This window comes from Paramormyrops kingsleyae, chromosome 7 (genome assembly GCF_048594095.1).
Source record: "Paramormyrops kingsleyae isolate MSU_618 chromosome 7, PKINGS_0.4, whole genome shotgun sequence".
NCBI classification, from domain to species: Eukaryota; Metazoa; Chordata; class Actinopteri; order Osteoglossiformes; family Mormyridae; genus Paramormyrops; species Paramormyrops kingsleyae.
The window spans coordinates 29282144-29303652 of NC_132803.1; the positions used below are offsets into that span (position 1 = coordinate 29282144).

The 21509-nt window shown below is 39.5% G+C and overlaps 1 protein-coding gene across 1 annotated transcript; it reads right to left on the minus strand.

Moving 5' to 3' along the window:
* Positions 1 to 5061: 5061 nt before the first annotated feature.
* On the minus strand, positions 5062 to 20521 carry samd9l (sterile alpha motif domain containing 9 like). Its single transcript, XM_023831520.2, has 3 exons — positions 20397 to 20521; positions 9951 to 10003; positions 5062 to 9843 (listed from the first exon to the last, which is right to left on the minus strand). Exons 2-3 carry the CDS (start codon positions 9952 to 9954, stop codon positions 5282 to 5284), a joined length of 4566 nt encoding a protein of 1521 aa, XP_023687288.2. The 5' UTR covers positions 9955 to 10003; positions 20397 to 20521; the 3' UTR covers positions 5062 to 5281.
* Positions 20522 to 21509: the final 988 nt, after the last annotated feature.

The following is a 21509-nucleotide window of genomic DNA, read 5'->3' on the forward strand; positions in this document are numbered from 1 at the left end:
GGAGCCCTGGGAAATAAAGCATCCAGTCACTCCACCATCAACAAACCTGAGTGAACTTGTGAGGTGGGGGGCAGCATCTAAACATCCCAGTCTACCAAAAGACTCTATGCCTGAGATCCCTTCAGATCTGCTCCTTTACCTAATAAAAAGCTATTAACAAAAGACTCGACTAAACAAATATGTTTTAGCCTAGACTTAAACACTGAGACTGTGAGTCCCGAACACTTTAAAAGGCTCTTCCATAACTTGGGGCTTTATAAGAGAAAGATCTGTCCCCTGTTGTAGCCTTCAGTATTTGAGGTACCAACAAATAGCTTGTACCTTTTGATCTAAGCAGGTGTGGCGGATTATAAAAGAAGTTCACTCAGGTACTGAGGCGTGAGACCGTTCAATGCTTTATAGGTTAGCAGTAGTATTTTATAATCGATGCGAAATTTGATTCGGAGCCAATGCAGTGTACGTAAGATAGGGGTGATGTGCTTGTATCTTCTTGTTCTAGTAAGGACACTTGCTGCTGCATTCTGGACTAACTGGAGCTTGTTTATGTACCTACTGGAACATCCAGACAGTAAGGCATTGCAATAATCTAACCTAGAAGTAACAAAAGCATGAACTAGTTTTTCAGCATTGTGTATTGACATCATATTTTTTTATCTTCGCAATATTTCGGAGATGAAAGAAGGCTGTTCTAGTAATGTTAACTATGTGAACTTCAAATGAGAGACTGGAGTCAATCGCACTGACGTTACATCCAGAGTTACTATGTAATCAGAAAGCTTACTTCTATCTGTGAGTGGTCCTAATACAAGTACTTCTGTCTTATCAGAATTAAGCAGAAGGAAGTTAGTAAACATCCATTGTCTAATGTCCTTAACACATTCCTCAATTTTATTAATCTGGTGTCTCTCATCTGGCTTTGCTGAAACTGTGTGTCATCAGCATAACAGTGGAAGCTACAGCCTTTTCTAAGATTTTAGAAATAAAGGGGGGGTTGGATTTTGGCCTGTAGTTGGACAGCTGACTGGGGTCAAGGTCAGGTTTTTTAATCAGTGGTTTAATTACTGATTTAGGATTTAGGTACGTAGCCAGTGCTAATGGAAGAATTAATTATATTTAAAACAGGTTTACTTCTGGAATGATCTGTTTGAAGAAATGTGTAGGTAAAGGATGTAATATACAGATTGATGACTTTGAAGAAGAAATTAGTGAGATTAGATCAGACTCTTGAAGGGAGGTAAAACATTCCAAACGATCCGATATAGCTGTATTGTTGTCTAAAGAGTTAGTCGTCAGATTGTCTGGCCTTGGATTCAAACACTGAATTTTTTTTGCCTGATATTATCAATTTTGCCATTGAAAAAATCCATGAAGTCCTCACTGCTACATGTTGATGGTGTGAGAGCTTCTGCAGCGTTCTTATTCCTAGGAGAAAGACAGCGTTAACACTCAATGCCAATGTTAAGTGAGTTTGTCTTCAAATGTTCAGTTACTGGCTATATGTATTATAGTTGTGTGTGCTGGTGTGTTGCATTCTAACTCAGCTCCTGTTCTCTTTTAACAATGAGTTAATTTATAGGCAAAGTATGTGCTCAGAAAATGTTTCACTTGCTAATTTATGGCCATATCTATGTTGAATACATGTACCTGGAATGTTAATGGTCTTCATACACCTGTTAAAAGGATGAAGGTTAACGTGCTTGAAAAGGGAGAGGGTGCATGTGGCATTATTACAGGAAACTCACTTAAATGATGAGGAACACAAAGTTACAGAGAGAGGGATTTGAACAGGTTTTCTATTCTTCACATACATCAAGGAGTAGAGGGGTGGCTATTCTGTTTAAAAAAATCTATCATTTAAACTTATAAATTGTATAAAGAATGCGGGAGGACGCTATTTAATTGTAAGTGGTGTAGTACATGGAGAAAAAATTGCTATCCTGAATGTCTACTGTCCCCCTGGACATCCATGTGATTTTTAACTACAGCTTTATCTAAACTAGATGATCTTAATGTTAGGAACTTTTTCATCAGTGGAGATTTTAATTGCCATTTAAATCCAATTATGGGCAAATCCTCCCCTGGTATGTCACCTATCTCTAGAGTTGGATGTCTCGAGACCGGTCTTGGTGTCAAGCTTGGGAATATTTATAACACCCACTTTTGACCAAATGTATAAAAGAAATTTTATTCCCCCATTTGAGCATATGAGGCCTGATCTAGAGAGATGGAATAAACTTCCCATCTCCTGGCTGGATCGTGTCGCCCTTTTAAAAATGAACATACTCCCTAGGGCCTAGGTTATTATACCCAATTCATATACCTGATACCTGCCGTTTTTTCACATAAAACTATTAAAAACTTAAACAGCTGGTTCAGCTCCTTTATATGGGCTAAAAAGAAACCCCAGTTAAAAATATCCACTTTATGTCTGTCACCCTCTGAGGGGGGTCTTGACCTCCATGACATTCGAAAATATCAACTCAGTGCTCATCTACACACTCTAGTAGGATGGATACGTAATGAACAAGCCTCCCTTTGGCTTGATATAGAAGATTCTATGTCTACACTCCCCTCAGTAAACTTACTTTATTAAAAGACTTTAGGTCTATAACACTTGCCTGCAATAACCCAATTACACTGTGCACTCTTACAGCATGCTGGATGATCAGGAAACTGGAGGGTCTGTCTAGAATTACTTCTCTCTTTACTGCAATATGTGATAACTCAGATTTTAGACCAGGAATGGCTGACGGTGGCTTCAGAGTCTGGGCAACTAAAGGGTTCCTTAATTTGTATGACTTATTAGATGGACCCACTTTAATGTCTTTTAGTTAATTAATAGGAAAAATATGACATTCCAAAACAGGATTTCTTCTGTTATTTACAGATAAGGGATTTTGTTACTATCCTTGCTAACCTAACTGTCTCACCTACAGAGAGGCAGCGTTTCCTTTTAAAGTCAGGCAACATTATAAGGAATTTCTGACCTTCTGTAACTACCATTCTGATTTTATGGGTTTTATGGTAGGAGATTTCCAGCTAGCCGTGCTACAGCAGCAATAAACCCTCAGTCTCTGAGAGGATCTCCCTCATACTGACCTCGTCGCTGCTGTGAACTCGGCCAGCTTCTCTCCTGGCATATCTCACCAGAGGAGTGTTAATGTGCCACCCAGCACATGGCACCCAGTGTTAGGAACTCTGTCTACAGATGAGCAGGTTTATGTTCATAGCAGAGAAGAAAGAGAGGAGCTGGAGGTAAGGTCACCTCTGACCCGGGGCTGCTCTGAGATTAGACTAAGAGTGACAAAGACGACATATTCCACATATTTAACATGAAGAGGCACAGAATATAAGCAAATGACCATGAATTCAGAGGACTTCCTTAACAAAATCATTTTTAAAATAATTCAAACAAAAAGGAAAAATTTTCCTTCAATTCCTACCAACAAATTAAGAAAACAAAAAAATGTCTGTTTATTGAGTGACATGGATCAGCAAGAACATTTTATGATGCATTAATTCAAACATTAGTACATAACAGAAAAAATGTAAAGATGCCAAAAAAATAAACCCATTAAACCCTCATGAGTCATCACTTTCCTATTAGTTTAACTTTAACTACTGATTATCATATTATAAGATAACTGAATGAAAGTCTCTTTCAGACCAAAGAGAGAAAACACAGCTAAACACACAGACTCTGCTTATGGTGTTATTCATCTTATCCAACCATGTAAATGCATCTGACCAGCACAGGAGGCTTTACAGTTGCCTTCTAATCACCGTTACTATGAAAATTATTTGTACAGGTTTAGATTTGACACTGTGTTGTCAGTCGTCTTTTTATGAATTTTTTTTCTTTGTTAAAAATGTTTGGTGTGTGATCTCTAATAAATCTAATGAACTGATGTTATCTGTAGACATGTTGGGTGTTAAAGGGAACACACTGATCTTATTTTACATGAATTATCTCGAAACGTTTTCCATTTACCATCACAGAATTCGAGGATGTCATATCAAGTGGAAAAATCAAAACGAGAGCTCCTAACCTGAGACGAGAGAGAGAGAGGGAAGGGGGGCGGGGCTTTCAGGGGTACACCTACACAACTACAACTGTCAATCATTCCACATTCATATTTGGCTCATCTGCTGTTGTTAAAGGAAATAAGACTTCATATTAAGACTCCTCTTTTTTGTGTAATTTTTTGCATGATAACTTGTCGCCTCATACTCAGAGTTAAATGCAGAGTTCTGTAAAATACATAAACGCATAAAGGTTGGCGGGTCCACTGGATCACAAAAATATACACAATTACACAAGAATGTAAAAATCCTTTGCTTATATATATATATATATATATATATATATTAGTGCTGTCAAACGATTAAAAATTTTAATCAGATTAATCACAGGGTTGCTGTGGATTAATTTAGATTAATCACGATGAAATATTATTCATTTTTAATCTATATTAATCACATTTCATTTTGCATGAGCAAGCAGACTCAAGTAAAAAGGGAATATATATGCACTTAACATGTTTATTGAACATCTTGAACACGAGTCGGATGCATTCCATCTGCCAAAGAAGTGCAATACCATGGACCCATATCAAAAAGCAAGATTTTTTGCTTAGCCGGACAATTTGTCGTATTTAAGGTACCTCAGTTAAAATGGTCTTCATCTTCGTTGACTTACAATAGCCCGAACTACTGTAAATCCGACAAATAATCAGACTAATCATGGAATCCAATTCTAGCCCGGTTAATTGATTCTGAACTCGGGATTCTCTGTGCTGCTCCGAGATATGTCATCACTTCTGGCTTCAATACTCGGAATCCGACTCGGAATACGAGTTCCCAGGGCAAATGGAACACACCAAAACTGCCCGAAATGGGTTGCCAGAGACATTTCAGGGATTTTGAGTCATTCTGCGCTGCAGATGGGTTAATTGCGTTAAAAATTTTAATCAGATTAATCATGATGATGGATTAATCCGCGTTAACCCGTTAATTTTGACAGCCCTAATATATATATATATATATATATATATATATATATATATATATATATATATATATATATATATATATATATATGTACATTTTTTACAAAATTGGCCTTTTACACTACTATTTACAGTATAAATGCTCGCTGGTTAGCCATTATGCCTCAGCTCTCAGTTCACTCAGGAGTGTATTATACTACAAGCTGAGGATGGGATACTTCACATCAGTCAGCTGTTACTTTTGGTTTCCATCATAGCAGCTTGACTTTTGTCTATTTTCTTATTGTGATGTCACATGCAACAGGTCCCCTGAACGTGAAGCCTACGTAGAAGGTGACGTTTTCATTTCCAGCAGGCACGGAACTTTCATTAAGGGGATGAATGAAAAACTTTTCAGTTTTAGGACCTTCAAGATACACATTTCCATCTTCTGTCCAGCCGTTTACACGCATGAGCTCTCCAGCAATTTCCGGTGTTTTCCACACTCCCCCTTCAAGCCATTTTTGACGCTTTTCTGAAACAGAGGAAAATTTTCTGATCGTTTCAATTTTATTCTTGTGGACAAATTTCTCGTACCCAAATCCTTTTCCCAGGTAGAAGTGGGTGTAAATCCGCCTCCTTCTGACAGGGATATCCTTCATTTTGGCCTTGTATGTTTGTTGGAGGAATTTGACAGCAGTAAGGATTGTTTTATATTTCTCCTCTTTTTCTTGATCAACATCAAATTTTTCTGGCCAAAACAGTAGTGTGCACAGAAACAGAACACTTGATGGACATTTTGATTTGTCTTGAAGAAACGGTCTGCTCAGCTTCTGCAGATGTTTGAGGACAGACAGGTAACGTGAACCTGGAGAGATTGCACTTAAGGCAAAATGTGATGCTGTGTAGTTGCCAAATTCCAGTTGATCCATTTTAGCACCTTTTGGATACAGTGAAATTATATTCTCCAAAGTTTTGTCTTGTTCTCTTTTTTTCTGGTCCAGGATGGAAAAGATTGTTGTAATGTTTCCTCCCCCGAGCTGGTAGATAGCCATGCGTTTGCTGAAGTCGCTCATGTTATTTAAATGAGATTGCCAGTTACAGGGTGTGCTGCTGAGTGAGACCTCACAGAAGAACTTTCCATAAACACAGGACTTGCCAGCCAGCCAGTGTTTGGGGCGATGTATCGTCAGCTCTGAGGTTTTGGAGGTTTCCTCCTCAGCAGTGTCTTGGTTTTGGAAATAACTCAGTTCTTCTGACATCCACTCGAATGCCTTGTGCATTGTGAGCTGGAGACTTTTGAGTTTGTAGTGGAAGTGTTCCCATGGTGCTTCAACTTCTTTGGGAATGTATTCTGTAAGCAAGTACTTCTGTAATTCAGAATGATCCCCATATTTATTTGAGAAAACATCAAGTGAAGAAATTAGCTCCAACAAGTTACACCCAACTTCTATAGCTCCAACAAATCCCGAGTTGTTCATGGTCTCAGTTTCTTCAACAGCAACCAACTGACATTTTTGGAAACATTCAATGGCTTTAAGAGCTGTCTCAATGGCATCTGCTATGGACTCTGGTGTTCTCTGACATTTTTCTATTCTGTTGTTTTTTGTTGTGAACCATTTTCTGTACACCTGACCTTTTGTGTCAAGAATGTAGGAGTTCTTAGGCAGTTTAGCTGCTGCAGTTTCTGCCCAACGTTCTGCAAGGTCAAATCTTTCATGTCGGTAATAGAGGCGAGCTAGCTGTTGAGCAAAAAATGCATCCTCGCTGAATCTTTTGTATGCCTCATGAAGAAGCTCAATAGCATTTTCTGCCGTTTCTTTTTCTCTCACATGTTCAATGAGGGGTGAGAAAAAAGTGTCTGATTTGTCACCTCTGCTGATTTTGTAGCGTCTTATGAACAACTCACGAAGGAACTTCCTGTACTGCGTTCCCCCAAATCTGTGATTAAAGAGAACGTTGTTTCTAAGAATTTCAAGCGCAAGCTCACTTTGTTGTTTTTGTCCCAAAAGCTGATGGAGAATTTCTTTTGCCACCACTTGGTGGATGATTCTGATCGAGTTGATGTGGGTTGTTTCATCTTTTAAATGTATAAAGACCAATTTAGCCTGCTCACTCAGAGAATTCTCAAACGCGTGTTGTCCGAATCTTTCTCCATAGAAAGTGAGCTGGAGTTGAAGGAGGGCTTCACAATGTGACTGAGAAATGTACGAGTTCTCCACATAGGTGTTAAGCAGAGCTACAAATTGAATCAGCTGGGTGTCAACAGATGTGAGAACAATGTCCTGTAATAAATGCTCTACAAACTTTTCCACATATTCATGTTCAAATTCTTCACTCATTAAGACAAATGTCAGAATGAACTCTGGCTGAAACTGTTTCTCGAGGTTTTGTCGCTTTCTAGCAAAATGTGTTTTCTCGGTTGGTGAAAGCTTGTGAGTCACAGAGACACTCAGTAAAGGCGACTCCTTCGACATTTTCTCTGGATTGTGGCATCTTCTACAGCTGAGGAGAATGAAGCACGGTATTCCATTTGCAATCTTCTTTGTGTTGATAGCTGTTTCTAACTCATGCTTTAACTCTTCTAAATATTCCCTCTCACAATCGTCAATGAGTAAAAGAACAGGGAGACATTTCTCTGGATCTTTTTCCTCATACTCCCGAAGCATCACAGCATGTTTTGAAACTGTGCCAACAGCATATGATGGTTTCACAACTGCACACCTCAGATCCTTTCTGTACTTCCACAGAACCTGCCTTGCCACTGTGCTCCCTCCACTGCCAGCGTAATGGTATATGTTGATGCATTTGACAGGCTTTTGTTCTGAGCTCAATTTAAGAGAGGCATCCAGAAGATTAATCACCTCATGATAGGCATCTCTTTGAATCACTTCCCCAACTTCTCCAACTTCTGCAAGCCACAAGTTCATCCATTTAACTTTTCCTCCTCGATAAAAGTCTCTGTCTATTTTTTCTTTCTTTGACTCAATGAACTCTGCACTGATTTCTTCACACTGATTCACACCTAAAACCTCCAAAGACGACATAGTTTCCTCATCACGTGTCAGTAGATGGCATTTTGCTTTGACAGACACAGGTAAGAGTTTATTCACACGAGTATTAGGGCCCTGGATTTGCTGGACAGTTGCACTGACGTGGCTCATTTTCAAACCTACTATACTCGAATTGTTCACTGTTTCCCCATCACAGAATTCAACAGCAGATGCTCGCCATTTCTGAAAGTTTCCTTCTGATTCTGAGATGCATATAATGTCTTCATGACCTTGCATGTCAGTGAAAAACTCATCGAATGTCTTCAGTAGAGGTATCTCAACAGGAGACATGAGGAGGAAGATGACAAGGAAGGTTCCCTTGGGTAAGATATCCTTGCAGATCAGTGACACACAATCTTTAAGGAAAGTCCTCCTTGTTCTACACCATGTATTCTCATCACAGGGAGTTTCATTCCCACTGAAATCATTTCGTCCATTACAAAATATCCAACTGGTTTGTTCAAACAGATGTAGATGACTCTCAAATTCTCTGATGTTCTTGTCACTTGGAATTTTGTAGTTTTGCATGAAGTGAAGGTTCACTGCATGGTGCTTAGCATATTCATGGCATAATCCAGACACCTTGGAATCTGGATCAAAGTCAAACACACAGAATAACTTCATGTTCATAAAAAAATCCACATTCTTAAGATCTTCCCCTGAAAACTTGTTTGTAACAAGTATGTACCATTTCTCCTTTTCCATTTGTTTCTTCCCACTTGTTATAAGCATGATGAGTTTCCTTTCAAGATCTTGGCAGGGTTCTGGCAAAAAGGACTTCTCTGCCTTCTCTCTTCGAGCATCTCTGTGATTGACTCCTTCTAAAAATCCACTCATACCTTCAACTGGTTTTGTTGAGGCTCCAACTCTGCAATACATTTTTTCTGGTTCCTGTTCAATTCTTCCAGACTCTTCACTGAACTTCACCAACCTGACAGAAAACACCCCATTTCTCACTATGCTAACTGAAGGTTCGACATCATATTCAACCACATAGTGTTGTTCTTTCCTGTTGGGCTCAGTTACCAGAATGAACTCTGGGGGTCTTATACACTGCCGTACAAGCTCTCTGTCACTATCAAAACACCTTTCTATGTAATCCAGTGCATCAGTATACACACATTGTTCCTTAATTGGAATGCCAATGATTTCACCGTGTTTGTAGCCAGACTTTTTCTCCTGGTTGTCCATTACCCCAAAGTGTATTGTGCCATTTGTTCTCATGTTAATGCATCCTGTGGCAAATTTAAGGACTTCATATGCCAGCTTGGCTTTAATTCTTCTGGCATCTAAAGTCGCAGCTGTATCGAATGCCTTGTACTCATGGCATGGAGTTATAAGATTACTGACCCCTGTTTCAGGCTGAAGAACATCATGCTTTACATATGTGTGGTCAATGCCTGGTTTGCCAAAAGGTCGTGGCTTTGAATCTCTTTTTCTTGCTATAGTGTCTTGGTTCATCTGTTGTTCTTTCTGGGAATTGCTGGATATTGGAAGCTCTGGGATGAATGAAGCTCCTTGGTTTGTGTTTTCAGCAGTGCTCTTGGGTGCTTTATTCTGCTGCTTCTGAGCTTTTTGAGTCTTAACTAACTCATTTCTGCTCTCTATTATCAGATGTACAGGACCAGGTTTCATTTCAGTCTCTTTTTTCAGAAATTGCTCTGTGATTTTAAGGAGGACTTTGCCATTAACTTCCTTTTCATGAAGTGTTTCAATGTATTGATCTTTAATTCCTATTGAAGCCAGCCATGAGCTCACCATGGACTCTGTCCATTTATCAATGGGAGTGCTGGTAAGTTCTTCTATACAGGAAAAATAGAAAACATAACTTACTGACAAATGGCATGTAAGATAGACAGACATACGTAAAACATATTAATAAAATTCATATATATATTGAAATACTTACCCATTATTTCTTCTCTATAATCAATGTCTTCACTTTCTTTCAGATCAAGGCATCTAAAGAAGATAGATACAGTTACAGGTTTCAGCTACAGTTGAGATTTTAAGGACTCCATTCATTGCTTTAAAAATACTTTTCTTTAACCTCTGCCCTTCACTGCACTGCAAGATTTTGAGTTATCCAGCTGTCAGTATATTAGCCTTTAATTTCAGGCTGTTAACCAGGGTCTTTTTACTTTTTAGGGGTCCAAGCCTGGAAGCTGCTGGAACCCTATTGTTTTTGTTCAGATCCCCCCCCCATAGGGTTAGGGTTATGTGGTACCACATCCTAGACTGTAGAAGTTATGTAGAAACCCTTCAGAGGGCTGGTGAAAAATGGACTCCACACCTCACACCAAAAATGACACACATGCTCCCAGCGGTGAAACTATAATAAGCCCATTTACATTTTGGCTCATATCTTGGAAACTGTATGGGATAAATCATAAATTATTCTTTTCTATGATTCCTTGGAAGCTCCTGAATCTATTGCATCTGGTCACGCCCATTTTTCCCAGTATTTTTGAAAAACTTGAAAATGAATCAAAACTTTCTTCTCCAAGGCCTTTCATATGAATCTACTCCCCGAGATATGATGAAGAAACCCTAAGAGGAACCAGACTCAAAACATAACCCATCCATGCCTTGGTGACACTGAATAGTGGGATTTATAAATCAGCACCAAGTTTGCTGAAAGTAGGCAGGTAACAATATATTGTGCATTGATAGATCATGATGCAAATTTATGACGATTAGAATCGACGAAAATTTAAATGAATCTTTTAGTTTTTAGCTGTAATTGCATTACTCAGACAGTAGAGGAATTGACGTTCAATAGCGGGAATACAGGCAACATCACCATAGGTGGAATTAACAGCTCTAAAGCCAAGAAAACACACAAAAATAGATCTAAAATAGGAACAGGCTTTTATGCTCAGCTTTTATGATTCAGCAAGAAATCCAAATTATCTTTTTACAAACTGTTAAAAAGATGAGCAAATGGAGGGAGTTCTCTCAAGTTTTTTTAATAAATGGAATTTTTAGTTAACAAGCTATTATATTTTATTCCAACCTTTACAAAGGTTGTTTGTAAATAATTGTTGTTGGTTATTAAGAAAATGAAAAAAAAATATATAATTTAACAAAATAAATGTGTAAATTGATGAATAGGAAAATATGTTGCATTTTTTTATATATGCAAAAAAATATATATTTCCAAATAAATTGATAATGAATTTTATATATATACAGTGGTACCTCTGTTCTCGAACTCAAATTTCTTGAAACCTAGAACTCGATCTGAATATCAGAAGTCGAATCGTGAACGCTGACCTAATATAAATTGTACGCGCCAGGAAATGAGTCACACGGCACGTCTCTGAGCAGAAACAAAAGGTAACGCTTCAGTGTCAGCCTCGCATTTGCTGTAGTAGCAGTGCTTGTTGGTGATAATGTTATTTTATTGAAAATACTGTATCAGGTAATACACTGTACTTTATATAATTTTGTTAGCCATTGCTCACCAAAAAGTTACGTAATAGTTGTACAAATGTTACAACCTAAAAGTCTGCTAATTACGAACAAATTAACGAATACAGAGCAATAATACAAATAAACAATGGACCGGATTCAAAGTTTTTATTGTCATGTACAGACTACAATGCAATTCTTACTTGAATGCCTTCTTCACAGACTGGACGATTAATCAAATAAAGCAGTGCAACATTACAGTAACTAACAATAAATAAACCACTAACTTACGTGTACTATTAGAGCATTTAATGTCATTAATTGAAACTTTATTTTACCAGGTAAATTAACTGAAAACCAGTTCTCACTGCTTTACGTGATATTCGGGAGAAATAGCAGATTACGCATCGGAACTGCCTGGGATACAAACGTCGTGCGTGTAACTAAACTCTTCAGCCAATAAAGGCAAAGGTGTGTCGTCACGGAGGCGGTTCCAGTTTGTGCAGCCGGGTGAGAGGTCGCAATGCATCTAACCGTAATGCATTGCGTCAGGATCAGAATGCGTTGCTTTAAGCCAGCTGTAAGCAAGTCGAACGCACCCAATGACCGGACTGGGGAAACAAACTGAAACGCGGACTTCATACAGAGGACTAATAACAACAACCAGAAACAGCTGATCACATGGGGATCCCACACGGTTAACGAGGGGGCGTGGCACACGGAAGGAGCGGACAATTGGAGCAGGACAAGGGTAATGTTGGGATAAGATCTTCATCGTTTTGGAAGCCATTAAGAAATAAATGCTCTTCTTGTTTTATCCTGTTCATTGTGTGTTTAAATGCTAAAAAAACATTTAGGTGTAATTTTGGGGGGCCGGGAACCAATTAATTGGTTTTCCATTATTTCTTATGGGAAAAATTCAATCAGAACTCAAACTTTTTAGGATTCGATCCGGAGTCCGGAACGGATTAAGTTCGAGAACCGAGGTACCACTGTATATATAATTTAAAATATTGTGGAAAATGTTTCATCATGAACCCAATATCGTGAATCAAATCGAATCGTGAGTTGGATAAATTGTTACGTGTCTAGTTGAAAGGATGTTCAGTATGAGCCTATTGTGAAAAGGAGTCCTGGGATAAGAGAAGGACAGTCTTTATGATTATTACTAAGAGACACATTACAAATCCTCTCAGCTTTGCGGTATGTAAATAAAATACATTGATGAATGTGTAGAGTTGACTGAAGGTCGTTCTGCTCTGATCTTAGTAGGCATGTCACGATACTGAAATTTCAAACTCGATACCGATACTAAGGATGATACTCGATACTATTTTCGATACTACAGGGGGAGAAAAAAACAAACTTTTTTTTTTTTTTTTTAATAAAGTCAGAACACCACCAAAAAAAAATAAAAAGCCAAACAATACAATGAAAAAATAAACCCAATAAATAGAAAGAAATTCCATTAACATTGTAAAATAAATAAAATATCTTACAGGTCTATTAGCTTCTGCAGAGATACAGTTTTCTTCTGACGATAAAGTTAGGACAATACACTCACCTAAAGGATTATTAGGAACACCATACTAATACAGTGTTTGACCCCCTTTCGCCTTCAGAACTGCCTTAATTCTACGTGGCATTGATTCAACAAGGTGCTGAAAGCATTCTTTAGAAATGTTGGCCCATATTGATAGGATAGCATCTTGCAGTTGATGGAGATTTGTGGGATGCACATCCAGGGCACGAAGCTCCCGTTCCACCATATCCCAAAGATGCTCTATTGGGTTGAGATCTGGTGACTGTGGGGGCCATTGTAGTACAGTGAACTCATTGTCATGTTCAAGAAACCAATTTGATATGATTCGAGCTTTGTGACATGGTGCATTATCCTGCTGGAAGTAGCCATCAGAGGATGGGTACATGGTGGTCATAAAGGGATGGACATGGTCAGAAACAATGCTCAGGTAGGCCGTGGCATTTAAACGATGCCCAATTGGCACTAAGGGGTCTAAAGTGTGCCAAGAAAACATCCCCCACACCATTACACCACCACCAGCAGCCTGCACAGTGGTAACAAGGCATGATGGATCCATGTTCTCATTCTGTTTACGCCAAATTCTGACTCTACCATTTGAATGTCTCAACAGAAATCGAGACTCATCAGACCAGGCAACATTTTTCCAGTCTTCAACTGTCCAATTTTGGTGAGCTCGTGCAAATTGTAGCCTCTTTTTCCTATTTGTAGTGGAGATGAGTGGTACCCGGTGGGGTCTTCTGCTGTTATAGCCCATCCGCCTCAAGCTTGTGCGTGTTGTGGCTTCACAAATGCTTTGCTGCATACCTCGGTTGTAACGAGTGGTTATTTCAGTCAAAGTTGCTCTTCTATCAGCTTGAATCAGTCGGCCCATTCTCCTCTGACCTCTAGAATCAACAAGGCATTTTCGCCCACAGGACTGCCGCATACTGGATGTTTTTCCCTTTGCACACCATTCTTTGTAAACCCTAGAAATGGTTGTGCGTGAAAATCCCAGTAACTGAGCAGATTGTGAAATACTCAGACCGGCCCGTCTGGCACCAACAACCATGCCACGCTCAAAATTGCTTAAATCACCTTTCTTTCCCATTCTGACATTCAGTTTGGAGTTCAGGAGATTGTCTTGACCAGGACCACACCCCTAAATGCATTGAAGCAACTGCCATGTGATTGGTTGATTAGATAATTGCATTAATGAGAAATTGAACAGGTGTTCCTAATAATCCTTTAGGTGAGTGTATATCAAAAAACTTTAAATATAGCATGCTCCAGTAACAGTGTACTGTAAGTTTAAGACATTGCAGTAGCACTTACTACTATGTAGCACATGGCAACCACATTACACTTGATGTTTTTTGGCAAGTTGTACATTTTTTGCCAGAAACACCAACATGTCAACATGTTCTTCTGTGAGTCTGGTCCTTCTCGGGGAGCAAATAAGGCTTGAAGTGGTGAAGACTCACAGCACTGACTAAATTGATTTAAAAACCAAAATCTAAAACAATAACATGAATAAAAGCATCTCCTATATTTTATTGCACGAACTGTTCCATTATTGCATATTTACTGCAGCTGAATATAACACAGTGGGGAGGGGGCAGTGTTTAGATTTATTCAGCTCAGTTATAGCCCTTGGAAAAAAAGCTGTCCTTTAAATCTAGAGGTGCGGACTTTGAGAGCCCTGTAGCGCCTCCCAGAAGGTAAGAGAGTAAACAGATGATACAACAGTAGTTGGACTGATTTCAGACAATAACGAAACACAATATATAAAGGAAATAGATAGGTTGATAGACTGGTGTGGGGACGAGAACCTCAAATTAAATATCAAGAAGACCAAAGAAATCATTGTTGATTTTAGGAAACAATGTGAGGACCACGCTCCCCTAATTGTCAGGGGTGAGGAAGTAGAGAGGGTCACCAGCTTCAAGCTCCTGGGGATTTACATCAGCGAAGAGCCTCACATGGTCAATCAACTCATCTGCTCTGGTAAAAAAAAAGGCTCATCAGCGGCTGTATTTTTTACAGACACTGAGGAAGAACAATCTGTCTGCAGAGCTGCTCAAAGCCTTTTATTACTGCTCCATCGATAGTGTGTTAACATACTATACTAGTGCTACTAGTAAGCATTTTAAGCCTTACTAGTTAACTAGTGCAGCAAATTTCAGGCCCACACGTTAACAAGTTGATGAAAAAGTTGACTAGTACGCATTTTTGCAGTACTAGTACAACCTAGTCGCGTACTAGTGCGCCAGGATGTCTTACTAGTATTGCCAAAGTCCGAACTAGTACAGCAAAGCGGGCTTGATATCACGGATATCAGAATAAACGCTCAAACGGCTTTCCATAGTCCTGTGTATTTCAGTCCGTGTTCGAGTACTTTTCCCGAGGTCTGTCATTAATCCCGAGGTTTTGTCATTATTTTGCGTCTGTTTGCCCTGAATAAAACCCTGTTTGCTCATATTCACGGCTCGCTTCACCTGCTTCCCCGTCCCGACACGACAGAATGACAGACCTCAACAGCGCAGCACCTCCACAAGCCGAGGGCGATCACATCGGCTTGCTTCAGGAGGTAATTTATTGGCTAAATCAATCCGAGGTCCAAGAGGACCCTGTTGCACTGAACCTAGCCACTCGGGGGTGCGTTTCTCGAAACTACGTTAGCAACTTCCGTCGTTCGAACTATGTAAGTACTACGCAGGTGTTTCTCGAAACCATAGTTCAAACTACATAGGTAACGATACTGGTGCTCCCACCACCAGTCCTCTCCTGCTCCCTCCTGAGCCCTGCAGCCTTCCTCTTGGTCACACTGGCGTAGTCCCTCCACTTCCCCCTCACATCCACCGTTGTGCGTCTCCAGCCATGGCCCACAGAATTTATTTTGTCTGTGATGTCCTCCCAAGCTCGTGTCTTGTCCGCGTTTGTGGTCACATTTTTGAGCCTGGAGAAAAGGATTGCCCTATTCCTCTCCACCTCATCTACTAATACAGACAGCTCTGCGGCTGTAAATTGTGGCTTTCGTGCCATACTAACATTGGGATATAGGACCTCTTCCCACTGGCTTTAAGTAGTGTAGAGCATGTTGAAGCAGCACATAATTTCCCACCTGTGCCCAATTTCCTAATTTACTTAAGTATTCCTCTGGAGGTCACAGACAACCACAAAGTATGATGAAGGACAAATTTCATTATCCCTTGTATTTGTATACATGTGTGTATTTGTAGCCCTATGCAGACCATTGGGTGTTGTGCAGTTTCTTCATTACACACATAACTTTAGAGCAGTGGTCACCAACCTTTTCAAGCCGAAGATCCCTGACCTCGGCCTTAATGAAAGGCAAGATCTACCTATCGAAGAATAGATAGAAAAAGACAGCCCAGATTGTACTTCCAACTTGAGGCCTTTTATTTAGTATTTGAATTTAATATACATTAAATGTTCTTTTCTTTTTCTTTTTTTTACTTAACTCGGAAGCAACCATCATATAATCAGATCATATGAAGTGGCACTGAACTCAAGAAAAATGCCATTGTCAGCAGTAAAGTGCTTATTCACTGAAGTTTCTGACGGTACTGCCTACCTTATAAATGAACTGTTTTATCAACAAAATTATCAACAATCTCAAATTAAGCTAAGTGCAGTTGTGTCCCATCATATGCACCATCACTTTTCTCAATGCCACCAGAAGGCAAAACTCAGATCTCAGCTCGTCAACTTTCCGTGCACGAATCGCGCTCTTTTGCGGGTAGCGGTCTTTAAATTTCGGGTGGTTGGTATTGTGATGCCGCTCCAGATTCCCTCTTTTACATAATGCTTGTTTTTGGTGGCACAACATACATACACACTTCTCTTTTACCAAGGTAAACAGAAATTCCTGTTCCCATTCTGGATGAAAACTCTATGTTTTTGCCTTCTTTCGTGGAGCCTCCGCCATTCTAGTTTGTAGTATGTTACCTCGCGCGGGCTATCACCATGGAGATCCATATTGACGTTTGCGACAGTTAATTTACGGGTGCTCTTCTTTTATCTGATTGGTCACTTCATTGAAAATAAAGCAGTTGGATTAAGAGATACAGATGCTTGCAAAACTGAAAACGTTTTTATTTTCGGGAGCTACCGGGACAGTGATAAAGATCTACCAGTCGATCGCGATCGACGGGTTGGCGACCACTGCTTTAGAGGGACAACTGTCGCCTTAGAAAAGAGTACAGCATTTTGATGAAGTACTCCTTATTCACTGGCAGCTGTCATTGCCATTATGGAAGAGCAGAATGACACTACAGGGGCCAGATACGAATCCATGCCTTTGTTCTCGAGAAATTACGTCTGAAATGTTTGGTTATTACACACACCTGTGTATTCCAGTCAGCCAGTATAACAATATTCTGTAAGCGACAACGTCGGAATAAAAGTTATTCTGTTTATCACTCCAAGGAGCGTCGCATTATTTTTCCGCGATTGCTAATTTTCATTTTATTGGCGTTATGTGACTGACAGAAATTGATGTCACAAATAAATATATATGTGTGTGTGTGTGTGTGTCATTATTATATATTTTACACAGTTCGCGAGTGTTTGTACGCGACGGGCTGTGAAAGTACGTTGTTAGTTGTTGCGCACGACTTGCTCTGAGTCTGACCAATCAGCGCTGGAACCACTGTAGTTCCAACTACATAAGTCCTAACTAACTAACGTGGTTCGAACAACTGTGGTACGACGGTTTCGAGAAACAGTCATAAGAACATAAGAACTATACAAACGAGAGGAGGCCATTCGGCCCATCAAGCTCGCTTGGGGAGAACTTAACTAATAGCTCAGAGTTGTTAAAATCTTATCTAGCTCTGATTTAAAGGAACCCAAGGATTCAGCTTGCACTACGTTATCAGGAAGACTATTCCATACTCTGACTACACGCTGTGTAAAGAAGTGCTTCCTTAAATCCAGTTTGAAATGTTCTCCCGCTAATTTCCACCTATGGCCACGAGTTCTTGTATTTGAACTAATGCTGAAGTAACTATTCGGTTGAACAGCATCCAAACCTGTTAGAATCTTATAGACCTGGATCATGTCCCCCCTCGGTCTCCTTTGCTTGAGGCTGAACAGATTTAGCTCAAATAACCTTTCCTCGTATGACATTCCTCTAAGACCAGGAATCATTCTTGTGGCCCTACGCTACACCTTTTCTATGGCCGCTATGTCCTTTTTAAGATATGGTGACCAAACCTGCACACAATATTCTAGGTGAGGTCTCACCAAGGAATTGTATAATCTTAGCATTACCTCCCTTGACTTAAACTCCACACACCTGGAGATATACCCCAACATCCTATTGGCCTTTTTTATTGCTTCCCTGCACTGGCGAGAATGAGACATGGAAGCATCAACATACACACCAAGGTCTTTCTCATAATCAGCTACCTTTATTTCAGTAGGTCCCATAAAATACCTGTACTTTATATTTCTGCTCCCTACATGGAGTACCTTACATTTGTCTATGTTAAATTTCATCTGCCAGGTGTCAGCCCAGTCACTAATTAAATCCATTAGATCCCGCTGTAGCTGCTGAGCCGCTAGTTCAGTATCTGCTACACCACCCACCTTGGTGTCATCTGCAAATTTCACCAGTTTACTGTATATAATGGTGTCTATATCATTTATGTAAATTAGGAACAATAGTGGTCCTAAAATTGAACCCTCCGGTACCCCACTATGACATTGAGCCTCTTATAACTACTCGCTGCTTCCTATCCGTTAACCAGTTATCAATCCAGGTCGCTACAGTTCCTAAAATACCTGTCGCTTTGAGTTTAAGTGAGAGTCTCTTGTGGGGGACAACATCAAAAGCCTTTTGGAAATCTAAGTAGATGACATCATAGGCCTTCTTATCATCAACTTCCTGAGTAGCTTCCTCAAAAAACTCCAACAGATTTGTTAAACAGGATCTACCTCTCCTAAATCCATGCTGGCTATCCCTCAAAATGTTATTTGAGTCCAGGTAATCTACCATTTTCTCTTTTATTATAGCCTCCATAACTTTACCAGTTATACAAGTTAGACTGATTGGCCTATAGTTTGACAAATTACTTCTATCCCCTTTTTTGAAAATGGGCGTTATGTTGGCATGCTTCCAATCAGAAGGTACCACACCTTCAGATAAGGATTTTTGAAACAGTAAAGTTAAGGGTCGGCAAATAATATCCCTCATCTCTTTTAACACTATAGGTAAGATGCCATCAGGGCCCTGCGATTTATTTATTTTGAGCTTAGCTAGGCTTTGCAAAACATCAGCTTCAGTTATATATATATTAGTTATAGACGATGTTGGATTAGTAATAAGAACTGGTAAGTTACTAGTGTCCTCAACAGTGAATACCTGTGCAAAACTATCATTGAACTCATTTACTATGTCAATGTCGTTTTCAATTATAAGACCCTTACTATCCTGCAGATTAGTAATTTCAGCTTTTAGAGCTCTTTTAGAGTTAAAATACTGGAAGAAACTTTTAACGTCATCCTTAGCCTCCAATGCGATCTTCCTTTCGACATTCCTTTTAGCTCGTCTAATGTCATTTTTTAATTCAGCCTGTAGGTTTAGATACTCTTGCTTTATTCTGTCATCATCAGTTATTTTCCATTTCTGGAACAAAGCCCTTTTCCTCCTTACTTTATACTTTATTTCCCTAGTAAACCACCTAGGTTGCAATTTCCTAGATTTATTCTTGCTGGAAACAGGTATGAAGTCCTCTTGCACTTGCAATAATGTGCTTTTAAAAAATTCCCATGCCTCTTCAACAGTTTTGTTATTTAACTCCATCCAGTTCACAGTTTCTAGTTTTAATCTCATACAATTTAAGTTAGCCTTCTTAACATTATATATTTTTGATTTGGACTTTGCTCTTCGGGCACTAAACTTAACCTCAAATTTAACCATGTTATGATCGCTACTGTCAAGTGGTTCTAAAACGTCTAATTTACCAATTCTGTCCTGGTTATTAGAGAAAACAGTCGTTGTTCGGATGTTGGTTAGTTTGAACTACCATAGTACGATGCATCGTTAATGTTAACTTCCGTCGTTGTTCGAGAAACGCACCCCGGAGCGGGACGATTTTACAGCGGATGTCTCCGCCCGAGTATGGAATCAGAAGCTGGCAGCGTAACCGCAGAAGCTGGCAGCGTAACCGCAAAGTCAGGCAGCGCAAGCGAGAAAGCTGGCAGCGTAAAAAAAGGAAAACATTATCAAAAGACCAATCGTGTTTGCAAGTTATTAATTTTACTTTTGAGATGACATTTCTTTTGCTTCAGTGTGTTTTTTTTTCTTCAAGCAAAAACAAGGCTTCGAGATGTCAAAAAACTTTTGCTTGATAATATTGGCACAAATCTGATTCCATACCCGAGGACACTCACCTCTTAGACGAGGTGCGCAAAGATCTCCGGCAGCTGCTGGACAGAGTAACGGAGGTGAGGACCCAGCTGGTCACGCCGTCGCCGGGTGTCCTCTCCGAAGCAACCCAGTCCCAGCTAACAACAAAGATCTGAAGACGGAAGATGAAGCGGAGAGACTTACAACCATGCTTACAACGGGCTCTGTGGCTGCCCGATCTGCGAACGCATGCGCACACTGGTTTTCCGTGTACGTTTGATCTGTATACTGAATGCCTGGCTGGGGCTGTCCGATCTGCGATTCTTGCCCGATCTGCGTACGCATGCGCGACACCAGCCATCTAGCGTGGCAGTGAAGTTGTGGATACAGCAGGAAAAGTGCGCGGTCAGATGTTTTTTCCAAAATCTTACAAACTATCTCTTAGGTAGAAAACCTAGGGACATGGCGAACTGCGCCGTGTATCCCCAAACTATACAATCAAAGGTACGTTAATTTATATCTGCTTGTTTCACACGGTGCGAAATCGAGTTAAGTACCGATATATATGTTTTATTATTCAATCTGTATAGTTTTCTTGCATAGAAGTTCCTGCATAGAAGTACTGGTGTTTGTGCAGCCGTGTCAAATTCGACATCGATCCATCCAAAATTTAGGTTATTTTAATTTTGTTGAAAATGCCTTTTGCCATCTTGATGATTTTGGAGTCAACTGTGTTGACTAATGAATTGCCATGCAATTATGTTGATTATTAACTTTTATTATTATTATTATTATTATTATTTATTTTAGCCCTGCGTAAGTCTCTGCATCTCAGTACAACCAAATCTTGATGAAATGCAGTGAATAATTATTTAAAGCAAGCCCACATTCTGTTTTACTATGCATGTATATATGTTATGTAAATTTTTTTCTATTAAAGTACCTGACCTTAACATGGATAAAGGATGCATATCAATTTACTATAAATACAGATGTAGGATATTCTATCCCTATGGTATCCATGTCAAAAAAGTTAATTTAAAGCTTCTAAATCGACAGATGTTGTAGAATGCAGTTTCACCAAAATTCTTTTTATGTCAGTGATGATATTTGACAGATGATAGCCATAGGCAGAAACAACTCCAATGGAAACACTG